This window comes from Pipistrellus kuhlii, unplaced genomic scaffold (genome assembly GCF_014108245.1).
Source record: "Pipistrellus kuhlii isolate mPipKuh1 unplaced genomic scaffold, mPipKuh1.p scaffold_m20_p_2, whole genome shotgun sequence".
Classification (NCBI taxonomy): domain Eukaryota; kingdom Metazoa; phylum Chordata; class Mammalia; order Chiroptera; family Vespertilionidae; genus Pipistrellus; species Pipistrellus kuhlii.
This window is the reverse complement of record NW_023425515.1, coordinates 175516173-175540446: the sequence shown is the minus strand read 5'-3', so window position 1 is coordinate 175540446 and position 24274 is coordinate 175516173. Positions and strand designations below refer to the sequence as shown.

General features: G+C 46.0%; 1 protein-coding gene across 3 annotated transcripts in view; it reads right to left on the bottom strand.

Moving 5' to 3' along the window:
- The window catches only part of CSMD2 (CUB and Sushi multiple domains 2), a 540305-nt gene that overhangs the window by 234843 nt on the left and 281188 nt on the right, over window positions 1–24274 (bottom strand). Inside the window, exons 8-10 of one of the 3 annotated variants that reach the window (XM_036446754.2) lie at window positions 19525–19612; window positions 18715–18839; window positions 8970–9091 (exon numbers count right to left, since the gene is read on the bottom strand). The exons of the other annotated variants lie outside the window; for them this stretch is intronic. Of the exons in view, the coding sequence (XP_036302647.1) occupies window positions 8970–9091; window positions 18715–18839; window positions 19525–19612 (335 nt within the window). The remainder of the gene's footprint in view (window positions 1–8969; window positions 9092–18714; window positions 18840–19524; window positions 19613–24274) is intronic. 3 annotated transcript variants of the gene reach the window in all.

Sequence of the window (24274 nt, the reverse complement as noted above, 5' to 3'; positions counted from 1 at the left end):
CCTGGTTATGCAGGTTTCCTCCAGCCAAACCAAACAGCCCAGCACCCACACACGGCCAGGGTGCCGGCAGGGCCTCACCCCAAGGTGCCTTCAGGCGCCTCGGAGCGAACAGCTGCCTCACATACTCATGAGCCCGGGTGCCATTTAAGCGGGACCCTGGCATGGGCATGGATTCACAGAGAGGAGCATTTCTGTGTAAGAACATCCCTGAGCACGGACAGACAGGGCAGACAGGAGGTGGGGGCCACTAGCTAGAAGGGCTAGAGCAGGCTTCCCAGAGGAAAGGAACCCCAGGCTGAGTTTGGGAGGTGAACTGAACTCAGGTGAACGGGTATGGAAAGGGAGCAATCGGGCAGAGGAGCAGGTGACCTGGCAAAGGCATAGGACGCGGTCTTGTCCAGAGGCTCCTGGTAAATCTGGAGTTGTTTACTGGAAGGTGGGGGTGACGCAGGAGAAGTGGAGCGGGTGGAGCGGGCCCAGGAAGGGCTGTCTGTCATGCTAAGGGATTGGGCTTTGCCCTAAAGACAAGGGAGGGCTATGGAAGAGTTGTAAGCAAAGGTATGAGGTGAAATTGTTGCTTTAGGAGCAACAGCACTGAGGGACCTTGGGAAACCAGAGACAGATCTCAGGGCTATGGCAATACTGTAGTGGTAGGGTCCTTAGAAAGGGGATGGGCTGTAACTGTCAATAATAATGGGATGCTGGGGCCCTTCTGGTTTTCCCACTGAGCAAGCAAACCTGCCTCCCATGTTCCCTGATGTCTACTGTCATCATCCTGGGGTCAGCTGATTAGGCTGGAATGTCCTTTGCATCCTCATTCTCCCAGTCCCGCCTATAGGATGACATCACCACTCCCTTCCCCCCGCACCTCTGTCAGTACTTACCTGCAGCTATGACTCATCTGTGTACCTGGGCCTCCACCACACCACCAACTCCCTCAAGGGCAGGGAGTTTCTCTACTGCCAGTGCCTGCTGGCATGCCTGGCATATGCCCTCAGCCTGGATTTTGCCCCTTAGCAGTAGTTTGCTAACTCCTAGTCTAGACAATTCTTTGAGAAACTTAATCACAGTTTTTATCATCTTCTCTTATGAGATTTCTTCACTATAAGGGCTCACCCTACAATGTGCTTAACTGCTCTGAGTTTTTTACACACATGAACTGATGTAAAATTCACAAAAGCTGCTACGAATACCTCTATTTTACAAATGGGAAAGCTCAGGCACAGAGACCTTAAGCAACTTGCCTAAGATCACACAGCTGAGTGGTAGACCCTGGAACTCATTAGGCAGCCAGTGGCCAGGCTCTTTGCTGCTCTGCTCTACTGCCTCAGAGCGCCCCAGAGAGGTCTTGGTCCATGAGGCAGGGAGCACGGCTTATCCTCTCAAACCTCCCCTAAGCCCTTTATCTGGATCGCAGCAGCTCAGCAGAGCCTTGGTGCACATAAAATACCGCAAGGCCGGCAGTGCCTTTGGCAGGAGGAGGGGCTTGGCCTCTGCAGGGACTAGGGGTCCTGGCTGAGCCTGCTTCTAGCCAGCCCTGGGGCAGAAGGCACATGTCACCTCCAAAAAAGGGAGCATGTGATTACTAGGTCTATAATGGGGAAACACTGCTTCTGCTTCTGCCAGAACCCAGAACCATAAAATGACTCACATCACTGGCCAGAGCAGCCATGGATGTGAACTGCTCGTTCAGCATCTGACCCTAACGCAGGCGCTAATCACACCACCAGACTAAAGCGACACATACATGTCTTTGGCTTTGGGAAGGGTCCCAGAGCACAATGTACCAATACTTACAGTTTCCCCCCTTCTCTCTGGCCTTTGTTTAAACAGGATCCTACAATGGCTCATTAAGTAACATGCAGATCAACAAAGTTCCCAAACGCCTTTCTGTGGCAGGACAGTGGCAGCACATAAAGTAGGCATGATCACAGAAGTACAACCTGTCCTTCACTCTGCACTCAAATCTTTGTGCCCGACATCTCTATGAGCAGGCATTGGATAACTATGGCCCTTGGGCCAAATCTGGCCTGTGGCCTGTTTTTGTATTGCCCCTGAATTAAGAAGACATATTTTATTATTGATTAATTAATTAATTCATTCATGAAGGGAGAGAGAGAGAGAGAAAGAAATATCAATGTAAGAGAGAAATATTGATTGGTTACCTCCCATATTCTATCAGAGCGGGTATCATGCCTGCAACCTTATAGTATAAGAAGCGTTCTCATATTTTTAAAGGGTTAACTTTACGTGGTCCTCAAAGTCTAAAATATTTGTTCTTGGCAGAAAAAGCCTTGCTAACCTCTGGCCTAGAGCAATGGTTTTCAAACTTGGTTCCCAGGTATCACAGGGTCCCATAAAGGCACTTCAGGGGCCACCAGTAAAAGTGGACAGAGCCCTGCTCCAATCAAAGCAGTTCCTTTTGAGCTAGTTCATGCTTTGGGAGTCTGTGATAGACATAGATAGTGGTTTACTAAATGTCCCTCCCTCTCTTTATAAGTTCTTAACAGAACCCTGACTTTGTCTCAAGTGTGGCAATGCACCTAGCTAACCTCCGAGCTAAGGATGTCTGGCTAAGTGACAAGATTCTAGGCAATGAGATATGAGCTGAGGGGTCCACAGAGCATTTCCCTGCCTTTCTCATTGTTTCCCTGGAATATCGATGCGAGAACAGAGGAGGAGCAGCCTCCCGCCTTCCTGTGATCATGAGGACAGGAGTCACACGAAGAAAGAAAGAAAGAAAAGAAAGAAAGAAAGAAGAAAGAAAGAAAGAAAGAGAGAAAGAAAGAAAGAAAGAAAGAAAGAAAGAAAAAAGAAAGAAAGAAAGAAAGAAAGAAAGAAAAAAGAAAGAAAGAAAGAAAGAAAGAGGCAGAGGGAAAAATAGAAGGTGCTCTGCACACTTCAGACCTGGACTCTCCACCCTGGAACTCTGGTGGTGGGGAAAATACACTGTTTTATTTAAGCTTTTGTAGAATTTCCAGGAACTCGAAGCCAATGGCAAGCCAATAGCTATAGGTTCTGAAGAAAGGCTTTCATCACTACAAAGAAATTTGCCATCTCTTTACCCTCAGGATAAAGCTCAGCACCCTGGGAAGCCTAGCCCCTGCTCCTTCCTGGCTAGAGAGAGCCCCCTCCACGAGGCCCTGCCCAGCCCTACTTCCTCTTTCCTCCTTGCTGCACTTTCTGAGCCCCTGAAGGCTGACCTTGGCTCATTCAGCCTTTGACTATTAGCTCATGAAAGAAAGAGAGCACCCTTCTACTGGGCATGGGATACTCAAGCATATCAAACTCGCGGCCAGTTTGACATGCTTGGCCTACATGGTGATCCTTGCTCCAATCTTACTGAAGACCCAGGGTAGGGCTCAAGAATTGGCTTGAGAGTGAGGGGGTGAAGAGGAAAAATTGGTGGAAAGGCTGACCTGACCCCTTAGGGGTTCAAGCAGATGGGCCTCTGGTACCTTTAGGAAAGGTATTATAAAAATAAATTGAGTATAATTGATATATTATAATATATTAGTTTCAGGTATACATCATAATGATTCAATATTTGTATGTACTGTGAAGTAATCATCACAATATGTCTAGTTTCCCCATCACCATATAAAGCTACAAAATATGCAATATAACCCGGCCAGCATGGCTCAGTGCTTGAGCACCGACCTATGAACCAGGAGGCCAAGGTCCGATTTCCAGTCAGGGCACATGCCCAGGTTGCAGGCTCAGTCCCCAGTATGGGGCATGCAGGAGACAATCGATCAATGATTCTCTCTTATCATTGATGTTTCTCTCTCTCTCTCTCTTCCTTCTTTTCTGAAATCAATTAATATATATTTAAAAATAAAACACAAAGAAAACCCCCCAAAATATGCAATACTAGTATAATGTTACTAACTAAAGTTACCATGCTATATAATATATGACCATGACTTACTCACTTTATGACTGGAAGTTTGTACCTCTTGACTCCCTCACTCATTATGCCCACCCAAACCTCCTTCCCCTCTAACGTCCACAAATCTTTGTATCAGTACATTTTGTTTTGTTTGTTCACTTGTTTTATTCTTTGAATTCTACATATAAGTGAAATCATACAGTATCTGCCTTTCTGTGTATAATTTTCTTTAGTATAATACCCTTAAGGTCCATTCATATTGTTACAAATGACAAGATTTCATGCTTTTTTATGGCTGAGTAGTATTCCATTCATCAAATTACATCTTCTTTATCCATTCATCTACTTATAGACACTTAGTTGCTTCCATATCTTGGGTATTATGAATAATGCTGTAGTGAACACCAAGGTGCATATCTTTTTTCAAATCAGTGTTTTCATTTTCTTGAGATAAATATCCAGAGGTGGAACTCTCCATCATATGGCAGTTCTATTTTTAATCTTCTTGAGGAACCTCCATACTGTTTTCCATAGTGGCTGCACCAACTTACATTTCCACCAACAATGCATGAAGGTACCCTTTTCTCTACATCCTCCCAACACTTTTGTTTTTATTCTTTCTTATAATAACCATTCTAACAGGTGTGAGGTGATGCCTTGCTGTGGTTTGGATTTGCATTTCCCTGATGATTAGTGATGTTGAGCATCTTTTTATATGCCTGTTGGCCACCTGTATGTCTTCTCTGAGAAAAGGTCTTTTTAGATCCTCTGCCTGTTTTGGATTGTTCGTGTTTTTTTTTTTTTTGTGATTGAATTGTATGAGCTCTTTATATATTTTGGATGAGGGAGGCTTCTGAGGGGGTTGGGAAAGAAAGCCCAGGGACAGAGACTGAGAACTTTAGGAGGTTCTGGAACTTTGGTCACTACCTCCATTTAATTTGGGTGGCTCTGAAAATAGTAAACCCTTTCACCCATTTGTGACTCATCCACTCATTGATTAATGGATTCATTCATTCATTCATTCATTCATTCATTCATTCAATAGTTAATATGCACTTGCCAAGTGCTGGGCTTTGGAGAGGCAACAGCAGGCAAGATAAACATGGCCCCCATCCAGAGAGCTCACAGTCTAGAAGAGGAGACTACAAGTACACAGAAAACACCACATGGTGTGATAAGTACTGAGATTAGGGAAGCGAGGGTATGGGCAAGAATGAGGGGCATACAATCCTGGCTAGATGAGTGGCAGGGCTTGTCTTCAAGAACAGAGAAGGATGTGCAGTTAGTTTTAGGGGAAGAAGAATGCCAATATATGATGGGAAGTGAAGCAACTGTAAAAAGAAATGGATCAAGTTTAGGACTTGGAGGCGGCCATTAAAAGATCCCTCTAGAGCTACTGAGTCATGCAAACTGGCCTGTGGGGACCTTTGGCTTCTCTGACAGCAGCTTGCATAGCCCAGCACAGAGAGGGCATGACTAAATGCTGAATGAGTAAGCGAGTGAGCAAATGGGCCTACAAATGTATTCCGACATTTGCACTCCGGAGTGATCACCTGCCTAGAGAGTTAATTCTTAATGCTCAGGCTTACAAATGGAAGAGTGACAGTGATAATCCTTAAGGAGTGAATAATCAAAACACTATTATCTTTGGTTTGGAAGATCATGGAATGAGCTTTCCTTTCCCTCTCCTTTCCATGCCCCCTCCTTCTCCCTTTCATGTCCCCTCCCTTTCCTATCTCTCTCTTCCTTTCCAGCCTCATTCTACTTCTTGTTTTCTTTTTCTTCTTCTTCTTCTTCTTCTTCTTCTTCTTCTTCTTCTTCTTCTTCTTTTTTTTTTTTTTTTTTTTAGCAAAGCTGCATTAACTTTCCTGATCAAATGCACTGAAGTTCATATGCAAATGGAATCTTAAGTCTTGAGTTCACACTGAGAAGCTGTGAAAGAAAGGCAGATGTGTGTCGGTAGGGGCAGAGATGTGGGACTGGGTTTCAGTCCTGACCACGGAAATGCCATCACCGAGGCTGAACTGGGAGGTAATAACAGGAGGTGGCCGTGGGGCCAAACATGGGTGGGGCCGTACCTGAGGAGCTACTAGACACCAACACAGTTGTCCTCTCTGCGCTGAGCACTGTGGGAACTGCAGAAGAAATACTGTACAAGATTCCAATCTGCTTTCAGGGCATTTCTGAGCTACAGGAGAAAAAGGTTCTAAACCCAGTACAATTTGATATATACACAAGAAGGGAACTGTAGGAACAGAGCAAGGAGCAAGACCTTAGGAGTTAGGAAGGCTTCTCAGGAGAGGGGGTATTTTAATTGTATTTCAAAGGAGATTAAGGAATTTGCCTGGAGAAGGGAAGGCACACTGGGACAGAATGTGCCTTAGCAAGGTTGAAAGCAAGAAGAGAATATTTATTAGACAAAATCCAAAAGAAAGCTGATGTTATAACTGGGAAAAATCTTTAAAACATAACTATAGATAAAAGAGAGTCATTAAATAATTATATTTTAAAAATTTCAAGTCACCAGAAAGATATATAATTCTCAATTTGAATGGTCTCATAACACAGTCCCAATATATATATATAAAGTAAAAATTAAGAGAACTTTAGGAATAATAGACAAAAGCTACCATCCTAGAGGGAGGTTTTACTATGCCTTCCTCTGCAGCTCTCTGTTCAAGAAGATAAAATCAATGCAGATATAAAGAATATAAGCACAATCAACAAGCTTGATGTAATAAAACACAAAAACTACAAAATACACGTCATTTTTCCAAGTACACACAGAATATGTGTGAAAAAATGACCATTTCTAGTCCAAAAGGCAAGTCTCAACAAATTTCAAATGATTCAAATACAATTTTCTCTGACTACAAGCTTTAGAACCAGTAACAGAAAGATAGCTAGAAAAATCCTTTGTTTGAAAATTAGGAACTACTTCTAAATAAGCTGTGGTTGAAAGATGAAAGAGTAATGGAAATTGGAAAATATTCATAACTAAACTATAATAGATATACTATGCATAAAAACCTGTGGGAATGTAGCCAAAATAGTTCTTAAAGGGGAATTTATAGCATTAAATACTTAAATGAGATTGAAAAATAAATTAAGCATTGAAATTAAGATGCCAGAAAAGAATAAATCCAAATATAAAAGAAAAAAGAAAGTAAAGATGAACAGAAAATGATGAAATAAAAAATAAATATATCAAAAGAGGTATTAAAAAAATAAAAATAGGTTCTTTCAAAAATAGCAAAATGTAAAACCTCTGGCAATATTGGTAAAAAAGATACAAAATAGAAATGAAAAGGGGAATACAATATATAATAAAAGATAGTAATACAATTTTATATCCAATAAATTTAAAAACTTAATAAAATGGCTTCAAGAAAAAAAGATAATATAAGTAATCCTTTTGTCATAAAAAGATAAACCTATAGTTTCAAATCTTCCAAAAAAGGAACATCAGACCCAGATAATTTTTCCTAAAATGTTCTACAAAACTTGCAAAGCTATTCTAATCTTCCACTTTTAGTTCCATAGAATAGAAGAGGAGAAACACTCTACATCATTTTATGAGGTTAGCAATATTTTACCAAAATCATCTGGTAAAAAAATAAAAAAATAAATAAAAGACCAATCTCACTAACAAAATAGAAACAAATTACTAAATATTATCAAATCAATCATAGGCATGTATAAAAGTGATAATGCTAAATGCTAAATAAGCTGAGTTTATACCAGGAATGTGAGGTTGGTTTAACATCAGAAAAATCAACCAGAGTAATTCACCATACTAAGAAAATAAAGGAGCAAATCATATTAATAAGTATACAAAGGTACTTGATAAAAGTCAATGTCCATTCACAATAAAAGTTCTTAGCAAACTAAGAGTAGGAAAAAGACAAATAAAAGAAAAAGGCTTCAGCAAATATAATATAATATTATATTATAATGATGAAGAAGTAAATATTCTATTTAACATCAAACAATGACAAGAGTGGCTCACCATCATCACAGTCATTTGACATTATATTTGAGGTTTAAGTCAGAACATTGGGGCAAGAAAAGAAATGAAGAGAAGGTATAAAGAATGGAAAGTTCGAAATAAAACCATCATTTTTTTTGAAGATGATTGTCTTAAATAGAAAGTCTCAAATAATTCACAGATAAATTATTACAAAAGTTGCCATATACAAAGTCAAAGAATAAAAATTAAGTGCATTTTAAACATCAGCAAGAAATAGGTAAGAAAATAAAAAAATTAAAAGATACAATTTATAACAGCAACAACAAATATAATACATCTAGGAGTAAATATGTTAAGAAATGGTGTAAGATCTGTAATGGAAAAATTCCAAAAGTTTATTGAAAGCCATTGAAGAGGTCCTAAGTCAATAGAGAGAAATACCATAATCACGGATCAGAAGACTCAGAATTACAAATATAACCATTCTTTTCCAACTGATCTATAGTTTGGTACAATTAAAGATTCCAGCAATTTATTCTGTGGATCTTGGCAAGATACTTGTAAAATTTATGAGAGAACAAAGGGCATGTCACCAAAAAAGAGAACTAAATGTGTGAAAAGATGTATGAAACATTGCAAAACTACACACAACAACATAGATAAATCTCAGGGACATAATTTTGAGTGAAGTTGATTAAGAATATATACAACATGATTACCTTTATATGAAGTTCAAATGCTGGCTTACTAGACAATGTAATTTTTAGACACATTTATGTGTAAACTGTAAACAAAGGAAGAGGAATGATAAACACACAATCAAGGTAGAGTGTACTTGAGGAATAGGGAATGGGATGGGGCTGATGAGGTATATAGTTCACTAAGGTAACTGGGATTTGGGTATGCAGGTGTCTATTACATTGATGTTCTTTATATCTTACTTATATTTTTCTTTTTACCTACTTGATATTGAATAAAAACAATTTTAAAGATTTGCCTACAAAGAACCCACCACAACCAAGTTCTGAGTTCGAAACCCTTGTAGACCAACTGTCTCCAACCGAGCCATGCCCACAGGACGCTGCCCACGCTCCCCGGGAGCCTTACCTTGGCAGGGTTGAGGGCTGTGATGATCCACACACAGTGTGCATTGTTGTCATATTGAATGGGGAAATTGGGGGAAGTGATGATGCCCGAGGGGCCTCGAAGGTGGGCATCACACATGCGGGCTGCAGAGAGAAGATGAAAGTTTCCTTTAGACTAGGTCCAGTTCCCATCCCCACCTCTCACCCTCCCGCCCAGAAGAGACTGAAGCCTGTACAGTCTCAACCCAGGTATAACCTGCTTTCTGTTTTCTTCCCTCATAGCTCTCAGTGGGTTCAGAGGGAAGTCAACAGTTCCTGGAGCACTGGGGTAGGTAGGGGGGGTCCCCATATGTCTTGCCTGTCCTTTCCATGGTCAAGCTAAGCCAGCCCCCGACCCCAACTCCACTATGATCAGCAGCTCAACTCCACCAAGAGGGTGTGGCCTGGTACTCCTCATGTAACTTAAATCTAGGTGAGCCCCTAGACAACTGTAGGCCTGCTGAGGCGCCCATGCGCTGCTCTGCTGACCTGTCTGTGCTTCCCCTGAGCTAGAATCTCAGCATGTCCTTGTCAAGGCCTCCTCACTAGGCCTCCTCACGGTGCCAAGGACCCTAACAAGGCCCGAAGCTCAGCCTGGACCAGGCAACCCGAGTGACCTCAGTGCCAATCAAGGCCTGACCATTTCCCTCCACACACCCCGCACAAGCCTAAAGCAGGCTTTTGACGGGAAGCATAAAGACTCAAGGTGAATTAGAAGAAGTGCTCTACTCAAGTAGATATAAAGTGTTATCAATCACAGCTTAATTTAATTAAGCCCCTTAAAATAGCTTCTGAACTAATTAGATTAAGTAGTGATTGATAACAGTTAAGGTGCTACATTGTATCTAGGTGTTTGCCTTCTTTAAAAAACGTGTTCTTTAGTTCTAGCCACTTCATTCTTCAATGTTAGCGCTCAGCTATTTTAATAAAGAGCTCTATGAGCCTGTTTCATTGCTGCCCACATGGCAATTTATCCTAATTGTAGACAAAGTGCCGAAAGGTAAAGAAGTAGCGAGCAAACGCGGCAAGCCTAAGTGTATGAAATGAAAGTGGTGTCAGGCCTGGTTTCCTCTGATGGGGTTAACACATCCTGGAGCTCTTCTGTGTGTGTGGATGGGGCCAGGTCCAACCTCTCCCAGGAACCCTTCCTGGAGGGTCTGGGAAGCGGCCCCACAGCTTCCGGACATAACCCATCCATTCTCATTTCAGACGCTCATTCCTGCACTCACTCATTCCAACATTTATTGAGTGCCTATTGGGGGCCAGGCAGAGTGTGGGGAGGAAAATCATCTAAGACACAGCCCTCTCTGTGGGGCCAGCAGCTTGCAGAGGAAGCAGGTACGGAAACAGCATCAGGCGGAGCTGTCGGAGAGGTATCTGCAAGAGGCGGCTGGGTCAGGATTGCTCCTTCTCTTCTAGTTCATCTCCGTCAGTGGGGAAGTTCCTGGTGGCATGCCCTCAGCCTGGCACCCAAAGGATCTTCTCCCTCCCCCTGAGCTCAAAGTCATTTGAGTCTAGTTTAAACAAGGACCTAAGAGAACCCGCTCCTTCATTCCCCATGCAGGCTTCTGTAAGTCTGTGCTAAGAAACACTTCAGTTCACAGGTCCTGTTTGTTACAACTGGGCCTGAAGGCAGCTGCCATGGTGAGGAGAGTTCTCTTTTTTTGCTGACGTGCTCTTTGTTCTCTTGTAAATGTCACTGGTCCGGACCTCAAGACCCTCACCAATGTCGTCCTCAACACTCTCATATCTGCCTTTGATTAATTCTGCCATCCTCCTTCTCTACTCCTAATCCGGGATGCCAGGTGCTGCTCCTATTGGGGTTTAAATCTAATTGCTTTAAAGACGTTAGAAAGCCTCTCTGATTCCATTCTTCACCTGTAAGATGGGGCCAGTGACATCTCCTGAGGAGGCATGAAAGGATGCAGGTACCTGAGATGTGAAAGCTCACCCAAGACCTGGGGCATCGTCAATATTCAGCAAAGGGGAGCCAATACTGTGGGATCCAATGCTTGTTCATTCCATTTCATGATGCCCAAGATTTCTCTCAAGGCCCAAGAGCTTTTTCTATCTTTCCTGAAGTTGCTTTACATAGGACTTCACCGTGACCTCACTTGAGACTGACATTACTAAACAAATTAGAATAAGATCATCACAGCCAAAGCCTTGACCCCAGCCTACCTCCTGGAAGAGGGCCCGTGTATCCGGAGCCCGAGCCCTGGGGACCCTCACAACCTCCACCAGCATCATCTTATACCTCCTCTGGAGAGCCAGGCTTTGCTGCCTTAAAAGCCCTCAGCCTCAGATTCAATTTATCCTGCACTTGTTTCCAAAAATTAGATGGTATTTGCAGTCTGTTGAAATATGCTGAAGATAATTAGAGAGAACAGGTCAAACAGGCATTTACCACTTTAAGAGCTTTAGAGGGAATTAATTAAAATACTACAATCTGCAGATATTTAGCATGGAGCACCTTAAAACAGGTTCAGAATGGAGCATGAGCTACTTTTTCCCCCTCTACAGTTTGGGTGAGGTCAGGGGGGTCCGTGGACAGACAGACTTCCCCCTGAACAGCCGGCCCCTGGGATCCCACCAACAGATGGCTAGCTCATGGCTGCAACCCGCACGGGCTGACAAAATGGTAGATGCTCAGACAAGGTCTGAATTAATGAATACACACATGTTGATGTTTCTCTTTTTGCCTTTCCCCATCACATGTTCTGCTGGATAGCTTTCAGACTTCTCCAGAGCCTTCCATGTCTGGGCTCTGCAGCCAGTCCCTCTCTTTCCCTGGACATCACTACCCTATAACAAGATGGTATTCCAGAGGGCACTAGGGGACAACATTGGGACCCACAGCCAGCTCTGGCACTGCAACAACTTGGCACCAAAAAGGAAACTGCTTCGGATGCAAATGCCTTTGGTCTTCTGTCTTCTCCCCAAATCTGATTCCCATCTGTTCCATGCTGCCCTCTCTGGCTTCTCCTACTACGGACCTGTCTCCTCCTCCTTTCCACATCCCCACCACCAAGTCTAAGGCAAACAAACCTGGCTGGCATCTGCAACATCTCTCTGTACCTCCTGCTCCAGGTCTTGCCTTGATTGAAGCCCATCTCCCCCTCCCCAGTCCACTGCTTCCTCTGCAATGGAGAGCTTTCTCTCACCCCCTCCAGGTCATTGCTTCATAAACAGTTGCTGAACCCCTGGAGGAATTCCTCTCTGACTTTCGTCCAGATCTCATTCCACTAACACCAACATTTTTTCTCCATCCATCAGCTCCCTGTCCCCGCTCCTGTCCTTATCAAACCTAGAGCCCATGGTACACTATTATGATTATTTTTCTTGCAAATCCATCCAAGTCTCTTGCTCCTTTTTCCTTTCATCAGTTGCTTGAAAGACATCAATTATGGATGAACCTCTCCACCTATGTTCTCTAGATCTGCCCCCATAAGGTTGAGCTTTTCAGAGAAAAATCGCATGAGCAGAAAGATTGACATCACTATAAATTCCTGATTATTCACCTTAAAAAATCCTAGATATTTTCCAGCAACTCTGCCATTTAGCTCTATTGAGCTCATTCTCCTATTCTGTACAAAGACCCTTTCATTCCTTCTACCTGCGCCTCGGACCTCTCACCCTTCCTCTTATTTCCCTTACTCTCAGTTGATGGCCTTGCTTTAGTCTTTATGAATGAAACAGACAACACCTGGCAGGCACATACTCTCTCTCACCCCCCATTCTGTAATCCTGTGTGCTTATGTGCTTATCTTCTCTTCAGTTCCTTTGACTTTTAGAGGCCAGTCCCGCTGCACAAAGTCATCCATGTCCTTGGCCATACCCAGGATTTGCTGCTCTGGGCCCAAGAGAGTCTGTGAGATCTAACTCCATCATCCCATTCTCTCCCCTGCCGCCTATGCAACCAGCAGAGTGACTTGATCTTGAGGTATTTGCTACCCTAAATCATAGGCCCGTCCAGCCTTCTCGTCCCCTCATTTTCCCTCATTTTTCAATCCCCTGCTGACCCTTCTTCTTTCACTAGTCTGGACCTCAAGACCCTCACCCCTGGCTCCTTCAACACTCATATATGCCTTTGATTAATTCTACCACCCATCTTCTCTATTCCTAATCCTGGGTGCCAGGGAGCTGCGTGGAGCACTGTGGTACCACCACAGATTCATGGTTTGCCACAGTAATTGAAGCTTCTGCTCAAGTCAGTCCTTTTCCTTTTCTTTGCTCATTTTCCTCCACAATTTCTTACAAGAAAAACTTCAACCATTTGCCACTCAGTTGAGACACATAACCCCAATAGACCTCTCTGGAGGATCTAACAGCAGTGACCCTTCTCTCTTCGTGAAACTCCCATTCATTGGTTTCTATGATGCCTCCCCGGCTCTTCTACAATCTCTGACCCTTAGCTCCCTCCTTGGCCATTAACTCGTTATAAGTAGTTGTTTGGATCTGGGTAAAGAGTACAAAGGAGTTCTTTGCCCACATCCTGCAAAATTTCTGTGAGTTTACAATTTTAAGCCAAAACTTGTTACCAACAAGTGGGGGAGAGAGATGTTCTGTGTGGTTCCATCCAACAAACTGACTCTGAAGGATGTGCAGGTGCAATTTTCAGGAAGTGTAGGATGGAGCTTTTGGAGTCAGGGTTTGAATTCCAGCTCCACCGATTAGCTTTGTGCCCTTGGGCGAGTAGACTGACCACACCAAGCCTAAGCTAAACATGAAATATGGATATTGCCACATTCTTCATAAAGAAATTTATGAGGAATGCCTACTACAGTGCTTTATACAAGTATAAATAGCTCAATAAATGGGAGCTTTATCATTAGTGGATATGGGACTCAGGGAACAACGGAGGGAGAGGCTAGGAGGTAGGTGTAGGCTTGAGGTAGGAGTGGGGGAAGGGAGGTGAGGAGGATAAAAATTCGGAGAGTTGGTGTTTAAGCAGTAGGCCCAGGAAGCTGATCCAGCTAAGGCCACCAGGAAAGAAGACAGTCACCTGCAATTTTCCTGGCCTTCAGTTTAGCTGTTGATGCCATAATTTCCATGTTTCATTCCCATTGTGTGAGAATGAGGGAGGAGATTCAGAGCAGTTCAGTGACTTTCCCTGGCTGCACATGCATTAGTACCAAGGTTGGAAACTGAACCTAGGCCTCTGAGTCCTGAGTTTGGTGTTCTAGCTGCCCTTCTGTAATTTTAAACAGATATATAAATGTGCATGTATGCAATATGTGTACATGAATATATATGTAAGTATGCAGCAAATAGTGGGTTTCTCCACAAAAGAAAAAAAAAATAATGTTTTGTTTTATGTAGATTATCTCAGTAACTATAAGTATCACATCGGGCTGGTACTGAGTCTTATTCTCTCTCAACCCCAATCTGTGGTCACAAGAAACCAGGCCTCCTGGTTGTCGATTTGGTCCTCTTCATTCTATCAGCGGTTTATAAATAGTGTCCCCTGGAGCCTCAGGGGTTCTTTGGAGTTGGCTTAGGGGCTGCTGAGAATGGTGAGCTTCGAGCAACTCCCTCACTGCAGTGCGACCTCCCACCTGCACCTGTTTTATTTTCTGTGAAATCTCATTTTAAAATATTAAGCCCCATATATAAAATAAGTCCAGTAAGCCCTTTGTTATATACTAGGGCCCAATGCATGAAAATTCATGCAAGGGTAGGCCTTCCTTCCCCCAGCCGCCGGCACTGGCTTCCCTCTGGCACTCGGGACAGGGATGCTTCCCTCCGGACTGGCTTCATCAGGAAGGATGTCTGGAACGTCTTCTGGGAGACATCCAGTCTAATTAGCATATTACCCTTTTATTATTACAGATACTGTTCTGCCTCTACCTGGGGCTGAATAGAGTTTACACAACCGTGCTCCAGGTGCCCTCAATCTCCTTTGGAAGATCACAATTTTCTAGGGGTCAAAGTAGATGCTTATTTCTTCGGGTGAGAGGGAAACAAAAGAAAGGCCTGTGAACGCCTGATGTCACATTCCCAAGTGAGGGCACAGTGCCACAGCATTCATTCATTTCAATCACCGCTTCACGCAGGTCGTCTTGAAAGATTTGTGGAGAGCCTATTATTTGCCAGGCCTCATGTTTTAGTGTAATTAACTGTGCGGACAAGGAATATTTAAAATCACATCACCATTGAAATGCATTAGAGGAGAAACAGCGCTGCTATACATGTGGTGACAGATCCTTTTCAGAATGTGATCTCTGGGTGACCTGCTATTAGTGCAGCTATCCTGGAATTCAGAGTTTTGTCTCTTTTTTATTCTTTAAGTGAGGTCTACTTAAAATCAAAACTAGAGGCTTGAAAAGAAAAACTTTCCAAACTGCCCAAATAAAAGGACCTTGAATCTAATATCTATCTCAGCCCTTGGCCTTTAGTGATGCCTGGGACAGCTGGCCCAAGCTCAAACCCAGGAGCCTTTGCCTTCGCTCTCTCTCCCTTGCGGCAGGAAGGAGAACCTGCCCTGAGAACCCCTCTCCACTGCAGTCAGTGCTGGCCACTGTCTATAGCGTGGCTTGTTTAATTTTGCCATCACTAACCAGGGGGAGTTCTGATTTCTCAGTTCACAGTGAGGGCCCTGTGGCTAAAACAAAGATGAAGGAACCTGCCCAGGGCCAGCAAGCTAATGGGGGCAGAGTTGTGATCCAGATCAAAGTCTGTGTGCCTCCAAACTGTGCCACTGCAATGTGATCTGGCAAGACAGTGAGAGACAGGCTTTTAAAAGACCCCATGGCCATGGCCACTAGAGGCTGTGGTGGGAAGCTAAATCTCAACAGTGTTTATTAGCAGTTTAAACCGAGCCAGTGTGCACAAAAGCCTCAGAGCCACACTGGGATGTTTCTACACAAAAGCTTTCAGTCCACTGCCTCATCTAGTCCTTGCTGTAATGTCACCAAGTAATTTTCTATAATCTGCCTTTAGCAGAAAAAGAAGTTGCAGAGAGGTGAAGACATTGGCCCAAGGATAACTAAAAAGTGGCAATGGTTGCGTTTGAAACCAGTTTCCCTGGCTTGGTTTTCCATGATTCTTCCCAGCTGCAGAGTGGCAGTGGATAAAAGGAGAAGGGCTGTGAGAAAGCTCGGCTCAATGCTTAGTTAACAGTGCGGCAGAGAGTTCAGAGTCCACTGCGTCAAAACCACTGGAGGACGTCAGTGGGACACACAACACGTCTGGAGAAAAAAGTGAGCATACTACTCAATTGGGAACGTCGTTTCAAAACACTGGCCCTTGGGCATATTCATGTGAACGACCGCCATTACTGACAGAACAACCTTCCTTCCATGAAAAGATCTTGGTGAGAGGTCAGATCTCACCACTGCCTAAAGATATTGTTATCCTTCGTTATTCTGGCTCCTCAAAAGGAATTTGAAAACAATAGATTGGTACAGGGTCCCTGGGTCTTCAGATTTAATAATTCTGTGTCTTTCTACACAGCTGGTGTCTACTCCTTAGAATGGGAGTGTTGCGCTAATCAATTATTAATTCATTCAATCATCCATTCAAGACATGTTACTGACCCAACCGGTTGGTTTGCTGGTTGGGTGGTCATGGTTTGATTCCCGATCAGGGCACATGCCCAGGTTTCGGGCTCAATTCCCAGTAGGGGGTAGCCAATCAATGATTATCTCTCATCATTGATATTTTTATCCCCCTCTCCCTCTCCCTTCCTCTCTCTGAAATAAATAAAAAGCATACACACACACACACACACACATACACACACACACACACAGTTTATACACTGAGTGGCCAGATTATTATGATCTCTGAATATATATATTCAGAAGCCTGATGCAAGAAGATTTGTGCTAGAATGGGCTTTCCTTCCCCTGACTGCTGGCCTTGCCTTTCCACTCTGGCTCAGCCCCTTTCTGCTCAGGCCTTGGAGCCTCTTCTTTACGCTCTGGGAGCCACCTCTTTCTGCTCTGGCCCTGCCTTCCCATGCTGTCCTGAGGCACTGAGAGACTGGGGGTGGGGCAGAATGCCTGCATTGTTGCCATGGTGATGATGCAAGTATCCTGCCCCCTTCACTTGGCACCTGTATATGCAAAATAATCACCATCTTTGTTGGGTTAATTTGCATATCACTCCTGATTGGCTGGTGGCATGGCAAAGATCCGGTCAATTTACATGCTTGTCTGTTATTAGGTAAGGTGTGTGTGTGTGTGTGTGTGTGTGTGTGTGTGTGTGTGTGTTTAAAGGAGAGAAGACATGTTACTGAACACCTACTAAGTGTCAGGTCCTGTTTTGTGAACAAAATAGAAGTCCTTGCCCTTGAAAGCTTATCATTTAGCATGATGATATCTGACTTCTTGTTCAGCACTCCCCAATTTATAAAGGTTCCTATATCTACAACTCCCATTTGACCTTCACATTAACACAAGATGGAGTAGGATAGGTACCATGATCTATCTTTACCAGTAAGAACAATAGCCCCAGGAAAATTAATGACTTGCCAAACAGCCCATGGCCAGCTGGTAGGAAAGCTGAGAGTTATACCCAAGACTTCTTCTTTTATTTGATGTTTAAAAAATATTAGCTAAGTGGGATCTTTGAAATAATATAGCTTAGTGGGAATGCAAAGTACATTATTCAGAGCCACCTGGAAGTTGAGGGAGAATGAATAAAACCTAGGCACATCTGAAAATATGTTCAGAACCCTCTTCCAGATGACTTATCAAACCCATTAAAAAGGGAGTGGGTTTCCTCAGTGTAGTCACGATCAGAGTTCTTTTCCCTGGACCCCTTACTCTGCATGGATCTCACAGTGATGCATGTACCCACAGAGATGTAAAAATCTCCTTCTTACACCGGAAGAACCCAGACTACCACATATCCTGGGCAAAGTGCCTTCTCTTCCACTGGGGTGCTCGGAAGAGCACCTGTTGGCGCTGTTTATGAACTCTGGAGCGAGTGCTTATTCCTGCACCAAGACTGAGTCCAGGCCATACACACGGACAGCGAAAGGAGAGGCGCACAGACTGCAGGGAATTAAAAGCCTCCTCTGTGCCCTGGGGCATGAGGCCAGGGCTTCTCTAACAGAAGCAGCTGCTGTTCTGTCCTCACAATGGCACACACTCAGGGCTGCAATTTTAAGATTGTTTGGGGGATGAGGGCTTGATCAGCTCTACCTCGGTACATGTGACATCTGGGGACATGAGTGGCTGAGAACAAGGTGCCCAGGTGTGGGGCTAGGACAGAGAAGCCTCTGAGACAGGTCCATATGCTCTGCTTAGCTAAGAGCACCTTCAGAAGGGCAAGCCTGTTTACTGCCGAGTATGTGGAGAGAAACATAGAGATTCAGGGATCAGGATATGCATGTGTTATAATGGAGGGGTTAAAGGTGACATTATGAGGATGACCCCCCCCCCCCTTTCCTATCTTCCTATCTAGGTGTAGGTATAACATCTGTGCAATGAGCTAGCAACCTGTTGCATACGTGCTCCCCCTTAAAGTGAAAGGTCATGCAAGGCCCTGGTTCTCTCCCCCACTCCTGGATCTCCTCATCCTAGTGTAGACCTGACACAGCAAAGGTGCTAAATAAATGTAAGTGGATCAGTAAAGGAGTGTAGGATCTGAGGCCTGGGGAGCAGTGAGAGTGGGTTGAGCCAGCCTGGATGGGAGCCCCGGCCTCAGGCGCTAAGAGCTGCATCCTCCACACCCAGCCCGGCGCTCTGGCCAGCCTCCCTTCCCCAGGGCACCCTCACCTCTGCAGACTGGCCTGTGGTCGCTCCAGGCCGCAAACATGTCGCTCACTTTCATACAGGTGATCCGCTTGGATCCTTGCAGGTCATAGCCCTCGTTGCAGGTGAACTGGATGCTGGATCCTAACCTGGGAGACAAGGTGCGGCTGTGAGCTCGATCCTGGGCCCGCCCGGGGGGCCTCCTGCTTCCACAAAGTATCCCCTCACCTTACTCTGTTCTGGCCCTTAACCACTGCAATTTTATCACTCAAAATCTCCAGTTTTTTGACCACTGAATGGTTTTAGGGTTAAGTCAAAAGGTGACTTTGTGAGCAAAACAGTAATTCTCTAAGTATCAATTAGGACAGCCAAGAGTGGGTGATGGTACACAAAACTTTAATCAAAATCGAGAATTAGGGGAAGAAGCCTGATAGAAACTTTGTGAAATGCACCATTTTGGGGCCCTAGGGTCTCCCAGGTTATCAGAGGTACAAGGTGCTTGCTGGCATGGCATTCCTGATGACAGCGGTCCTCTGTACACTAGAAATCGGTTTGCGGGTGACACTAGAATCTACAGCTCTCCCCTTCCCCTTCAGGCAAGGGCGCTATTCCCAGAACTGGACTAGGAAAGAATGTCAGAGGCCATAGCACTTCTCCAGAAAGTGTCTATTCCTGTATCCGCACCATCCTCCACCCTCCACCTCCTGGAAGGCCAGCCAGCTCCTTCCTCTCCCCTCCCCCCCACCCCCCGTCCCCACCCTCAAGCTTGAGATTTCCCACCCCGCAGTCCATCCCACCCTCCTTGCAATCACCGAGTTCCCAAACAGATCTTACCTGAAATCTGAGCCTAGTCTTTTGCCCCTTTCAGGTATGCCAGGGTCTGGACACATATTATGCCCTTGGGACACACCAATCTGAGTTACTACAAGGCAAAAACAGCACATACAGAGATGGGTGACCACAGGAAGCACCGGCCGGTGGTGTCTTGGGGGAGGGACCCAGAGACAGAATGAGGCCCTGCCCGGTGAGGCTGGGTGGGGCTGCTGGGGTCTACTGGGCTTGGGACTCCTCAGTGTGAGAGCTGGAGAGCTGCTTTTGACAAATGCCTTTGGGAAATCCATCTAGAGCATGTGGGCACCCCAACCCAACAACCACCAGGTCCCTCGTCCCGCACCAGCAGTGGAGGTGGGTGGTCCACAGCCCCGTTACCCTCCCACCTTGAGCTTTGCATCTGGGGGGGTGACTCTAGATGAAATGAGCCCCCCAACCTCAGCCCCAAATGAAGAAATGACTCAAAGAAAGCTAAATAAAAGGTGGATGCGTGGTCAGAAACGGTAAAGAATGTAAGAGAAAGCTGCAGCCTGAAGTTGTAGAGACTTTCGCTCAAACACAGATATTTCTCATGAGAAACCTCTTCCCATCAGACACTTCTCAGGCCTGACCGAACAGTAACCAGACCGAACAGTAACCCCCACCCCCGTGCCCTCGCCTCTGGTCAAGGGCACCGCGTGCAGAAATGAAGTCTGTGGTGGTTGCTGGCAGGCGGGGCGAGGCTCTCACTTGGGCCAACACCAGAGTCCTCTTTACAAAGGAGAGGCTTGACCAGGGAGCATCGGACACACACAGTTCGTTTTTTTCCGTTTCCGGGGAGGCTGAACACTCTCTGGCCCGTTGTTCTCAAGATGCTCATTCTCATGAGGCTGGAACCCACTCACACCCAAGATTCTTGGCTCTGGGGACCAGGAGCGGGGGCCAAGCAGACAGCCTGGCCAGAGGAGTTCCACTGAAGGCCTCCCCATGATCCCAACACTATCAGGCCTCAGGGCCTGGATGAGAAGATGGAAATGTAGTCTCCAAAGCAGAGCAGTTCCTGCCTCCCTGAGATGACAAAGTCTGGAGTAACGTTCCCTGAGTTGGCTCATTTCTATCCCACACTCACAATGTCCCACAATATGAGCAAGGTCCGTCTTCCCTCCCTCCCTCCCTCCCTCTCTCCCTCCCTCCCTCAAATACACAAAAAGCATTAACTAAGCACAGTAGTGTACACAGCCCTACTATATATCATGGGCATGTCAAAATCAGATGTCAGGTATGACCTGTCCTCAAGAAGCTCCCATTTGAGTGAAGACATGAAACACGGAAACTATGAAACCGCATGGGGACTTGATGAAAGATGCAGCACAGGGAAATTCAGAGGAGGACCCATCTCACAGTGCTGAGAGAAGCATGAAAGGCTACCTGGAGGAAGAGTTATTGATTGAACATGGACCTTCTGAGACAGCAGCATTTGGATGCACAGTGACCGAGGATGACAGCTCAGGCAGACAGACAGGCATGCGAGAGTGAGGTGGAAACGCAGAAACAGAACTGGGGTTGCCAAGTGTGACCAGACAGGAGGAAGGATGATGGGTGAGATGGATGAGCAAAAGGTGAGATGCCATACGTCAGACTTTTAAGGGGTTCGAGTCTGATCCTGAAAATGTCAGGGAGCCACTGAAGAGTCCTGAGTGTGGGAAGTGCAGGAAAGATCTGGATTGCTCATGAGGTGCAAGATGAGTCAGGAAGTTGTGTGATTGTCTAGGTAAAGGACAGCAAGAGCCGGGAAGTTGTGACTTGGCAAAGAATCACCTGGGCTCATGGAAGACTGGGTGTGGGAGGGCCTTGGGGGAGGGCTCTGGGAGGGGGAAGGAAGCAGGGGGCTTCCTGGCCAAGGGACTTGTGAGGAACTGCACTTTATTTATTTAATTATTTATTTATTTATTTATTTAAAATATATTTTATTGATTTTTCACAGAGAGGAAGGGAGAGGGATATATAGTTAGAAACATCGATGAGAGAGAATCATCGACCAGCTGCCTCCTACACCCCCCCCTCCCACACACACACACTGGGGATGTGCCCACAACCAATGTACATGCCCTTGACCGGAATCGAACCGGGACCTTTCAGTCCACAGACCGACGCTCTATTCACTGAGCCAAACCGGTTTCGGCAGGAGCTGCACTTTAGACTCAGAGGCTAAAGCTCATTCCTACAGTTAGAAGCCTGGTGTAGACCCTGTTCAAACCTCCAGGAACCCCAGGGTGTGGCTGGCGGAGGGATCTGGGAGTTAGGTCATCTGCTATCCTCTTGTTCGTGTGGCAGAGCATGGCCTCTTGGCTATCTTCCCTTTCTCTACCATTCCACATCACCAGGTTAAACCCACTCACTCCCACTGGACTCTTAGCCCTGCTCCCCTCCCCTCCCTGGCCAAGCCTCTCCTCCAAAGCTTCCACTTGCTAAACTTAGCCATATCCCCATGGCCACCAGGCCTCAGGGCCTGAATGACAAGAAGGAAATGCAGTCTCCGCAAGCAGAGCAGCTCCTGCCTCCCGGAGCCTCAGTGCTGCAAGCTGGGGAGGAAGAGATAACTGGGGCCCCCGGGATCCCCGGGGCGTGGGAAGGAGAGAGGAGGCTCTGTTCTGAGATGAGGAGGGCAGACTGGAGCTAAGCTGTACTTGTGGTTCACCTGTGGGTAAGCCAGCCTCAAGTGTTCCAGCCCTACTGAGGACTTCCCAGCTAAGCTCCCACCTTCTTTAGGCCTTGCTACTCCACCCTGCCCGTCGATCACACCCACCCCAAAGTCCCTGAGACCACCCATTGGAACCACACAGCCACCTGGTAGCACATCAACAATGGACAGGAATGACCTGCCCCTTTCTTGCCCTCTCAGTCAGCACTGACACCACGCAGTGAGCAGACAGAGTGGAAGGCTAACTGAGGAAGATGCTCTGGACCAGAGAGGAGGGATCCTGGCACAGCCCACCCACCAGGCAAATGAAACACACCTGCTGCCCTCCTTAAATCAGCCAGCCCGAAGGAAGGCCCAGCCACCGTCCAGGAAGTTAGGAGCCCAGCGGGGTGTCGCCCACACCTCGCTGGTGTCCTGTCCTCCTAGGACGACCGAGCAGACCACGCAGCCCATGCGGACTTCAGGCTCCCCAGGCAACAAGCAAACTTACGTTGCAGGGAGCATTTTCCTGCCTGACTACAGAGGCAAGAGGCTTTTCCCTTTCTTTCTATAATTCCAACCTCTCCTGCCTAATCAAAACCAGCGGCTTATGTTTGCAGCATTAATTTGCTGTTGGCTGCAGAGAGCATAAGGAGAAGGGAAAGTGAGTCTTACTCCCACCCTGTGAGCACCCCTCTGATGAGAAGCTGAAACATGTGCAGAAAGGTGGGTGCTTCTATCCAGAGTGAAAGGAGGCATGGACACCTGGGTGGCCAGAACCAATGGCGGAGGATTCATGGTACCCAGGGATTATCTAATGACGGCAACAAGCAGGGTCCAGGATATGTACGGGAAGAAATTCAGAACATCTGTCCATAGGGCATTTGGGCAGAACACATAGGGTCAGACACCTGCAAACACTTGGTTACCTGCCGCAGAGGCAGCTTGAGTCACACAAGAAAATCTCAGAACAAAGACCAGTACCTTTTAACAGAGAGATTTCTCCCCCACCCCCAAAAGAAAAGTTTGCATTATTTCATCAGAATAGGTTTATGAATCTTTCCAAGGGAGTTCTGCTGGGCACCTCTGAGTAGCAATGAAAACCACGGGCCCCCTCTCCCATAAAGTGCACCCACACATCACTGTCATTGTTGGCCAGTTCATGGATCTTCTGCGTCCTAGGCCAAGAAGGCTCATCTTAGCATCCCCAGAAGGAAGAGAGGGTAAGGTTTCGTATCCCCTTTTCACAAATGTGGAAACTGAGACATCAGTGCCTGGGGCAACGCGGTTACCTGAAGACATGGTGGGATAAAGGCTTTCTCTCCCAAATCTGAGCCATTTCCTTATAGTTTGCCTGAGGCTTCAGGGCAAACTCGGGAATTAAATCATGCCTGCCTCAGTTCACCTAGTCTCCTGTGGCCTATGAGGGCCAGGGCCAGGGTTCGAGCCTTCTCTGCAGACTCCTGGCCTAACCCTCGGCTCTCCTGGCTCCCTGCTTCTTCCCCTGGTCCTTAGTCACACATAGACGTACTGCCTCCTGACTGCTCCCTGCCGTCCAGCCTTCTCGGGGGTACAATGACCAGACGATGGTCCCCAGGGATGGGGAGTGGTACCCCCTTGATTGGATGACTTGAAAGACCACAAAAAAAATCCCACATCCAGGCTCAGTTCTCAGGATCCAACTGCCTCTGTCCAGCCCCGCTCCCACCACACAGGCACAGAGCTCTGGGACACCAGCAGCGGCGCCCCATCTCTCAGGAAGCACTGCTTGCACCTCAAGAGAAATAAGCACATGGAGGTGAGATGAGAGGAAAGGGCAGGAGGGAGGAGAGAAATAGAGGAGGAGGAGAAAGCAGAGAAGATGAGGAGAAAGGAGAGGGGAACGTGGAGGGAGAGACTGAAGGATATGAGATGCAGAGGGTAAAGGAAGGAGAGGGAAGAGACAGTAAACCGGAAGGCCAGTCATTTGGGGACCACGGAAGGCCCCCCTGCCCCCACTCACTTTGAGAATGAAAAGAGAGGGATTCTTGGAAAAACCTTTGCTTTCAAGACCAGCCTTCCAGGTGGCACCAGAGCCTTCCCCAACCCTTTCCT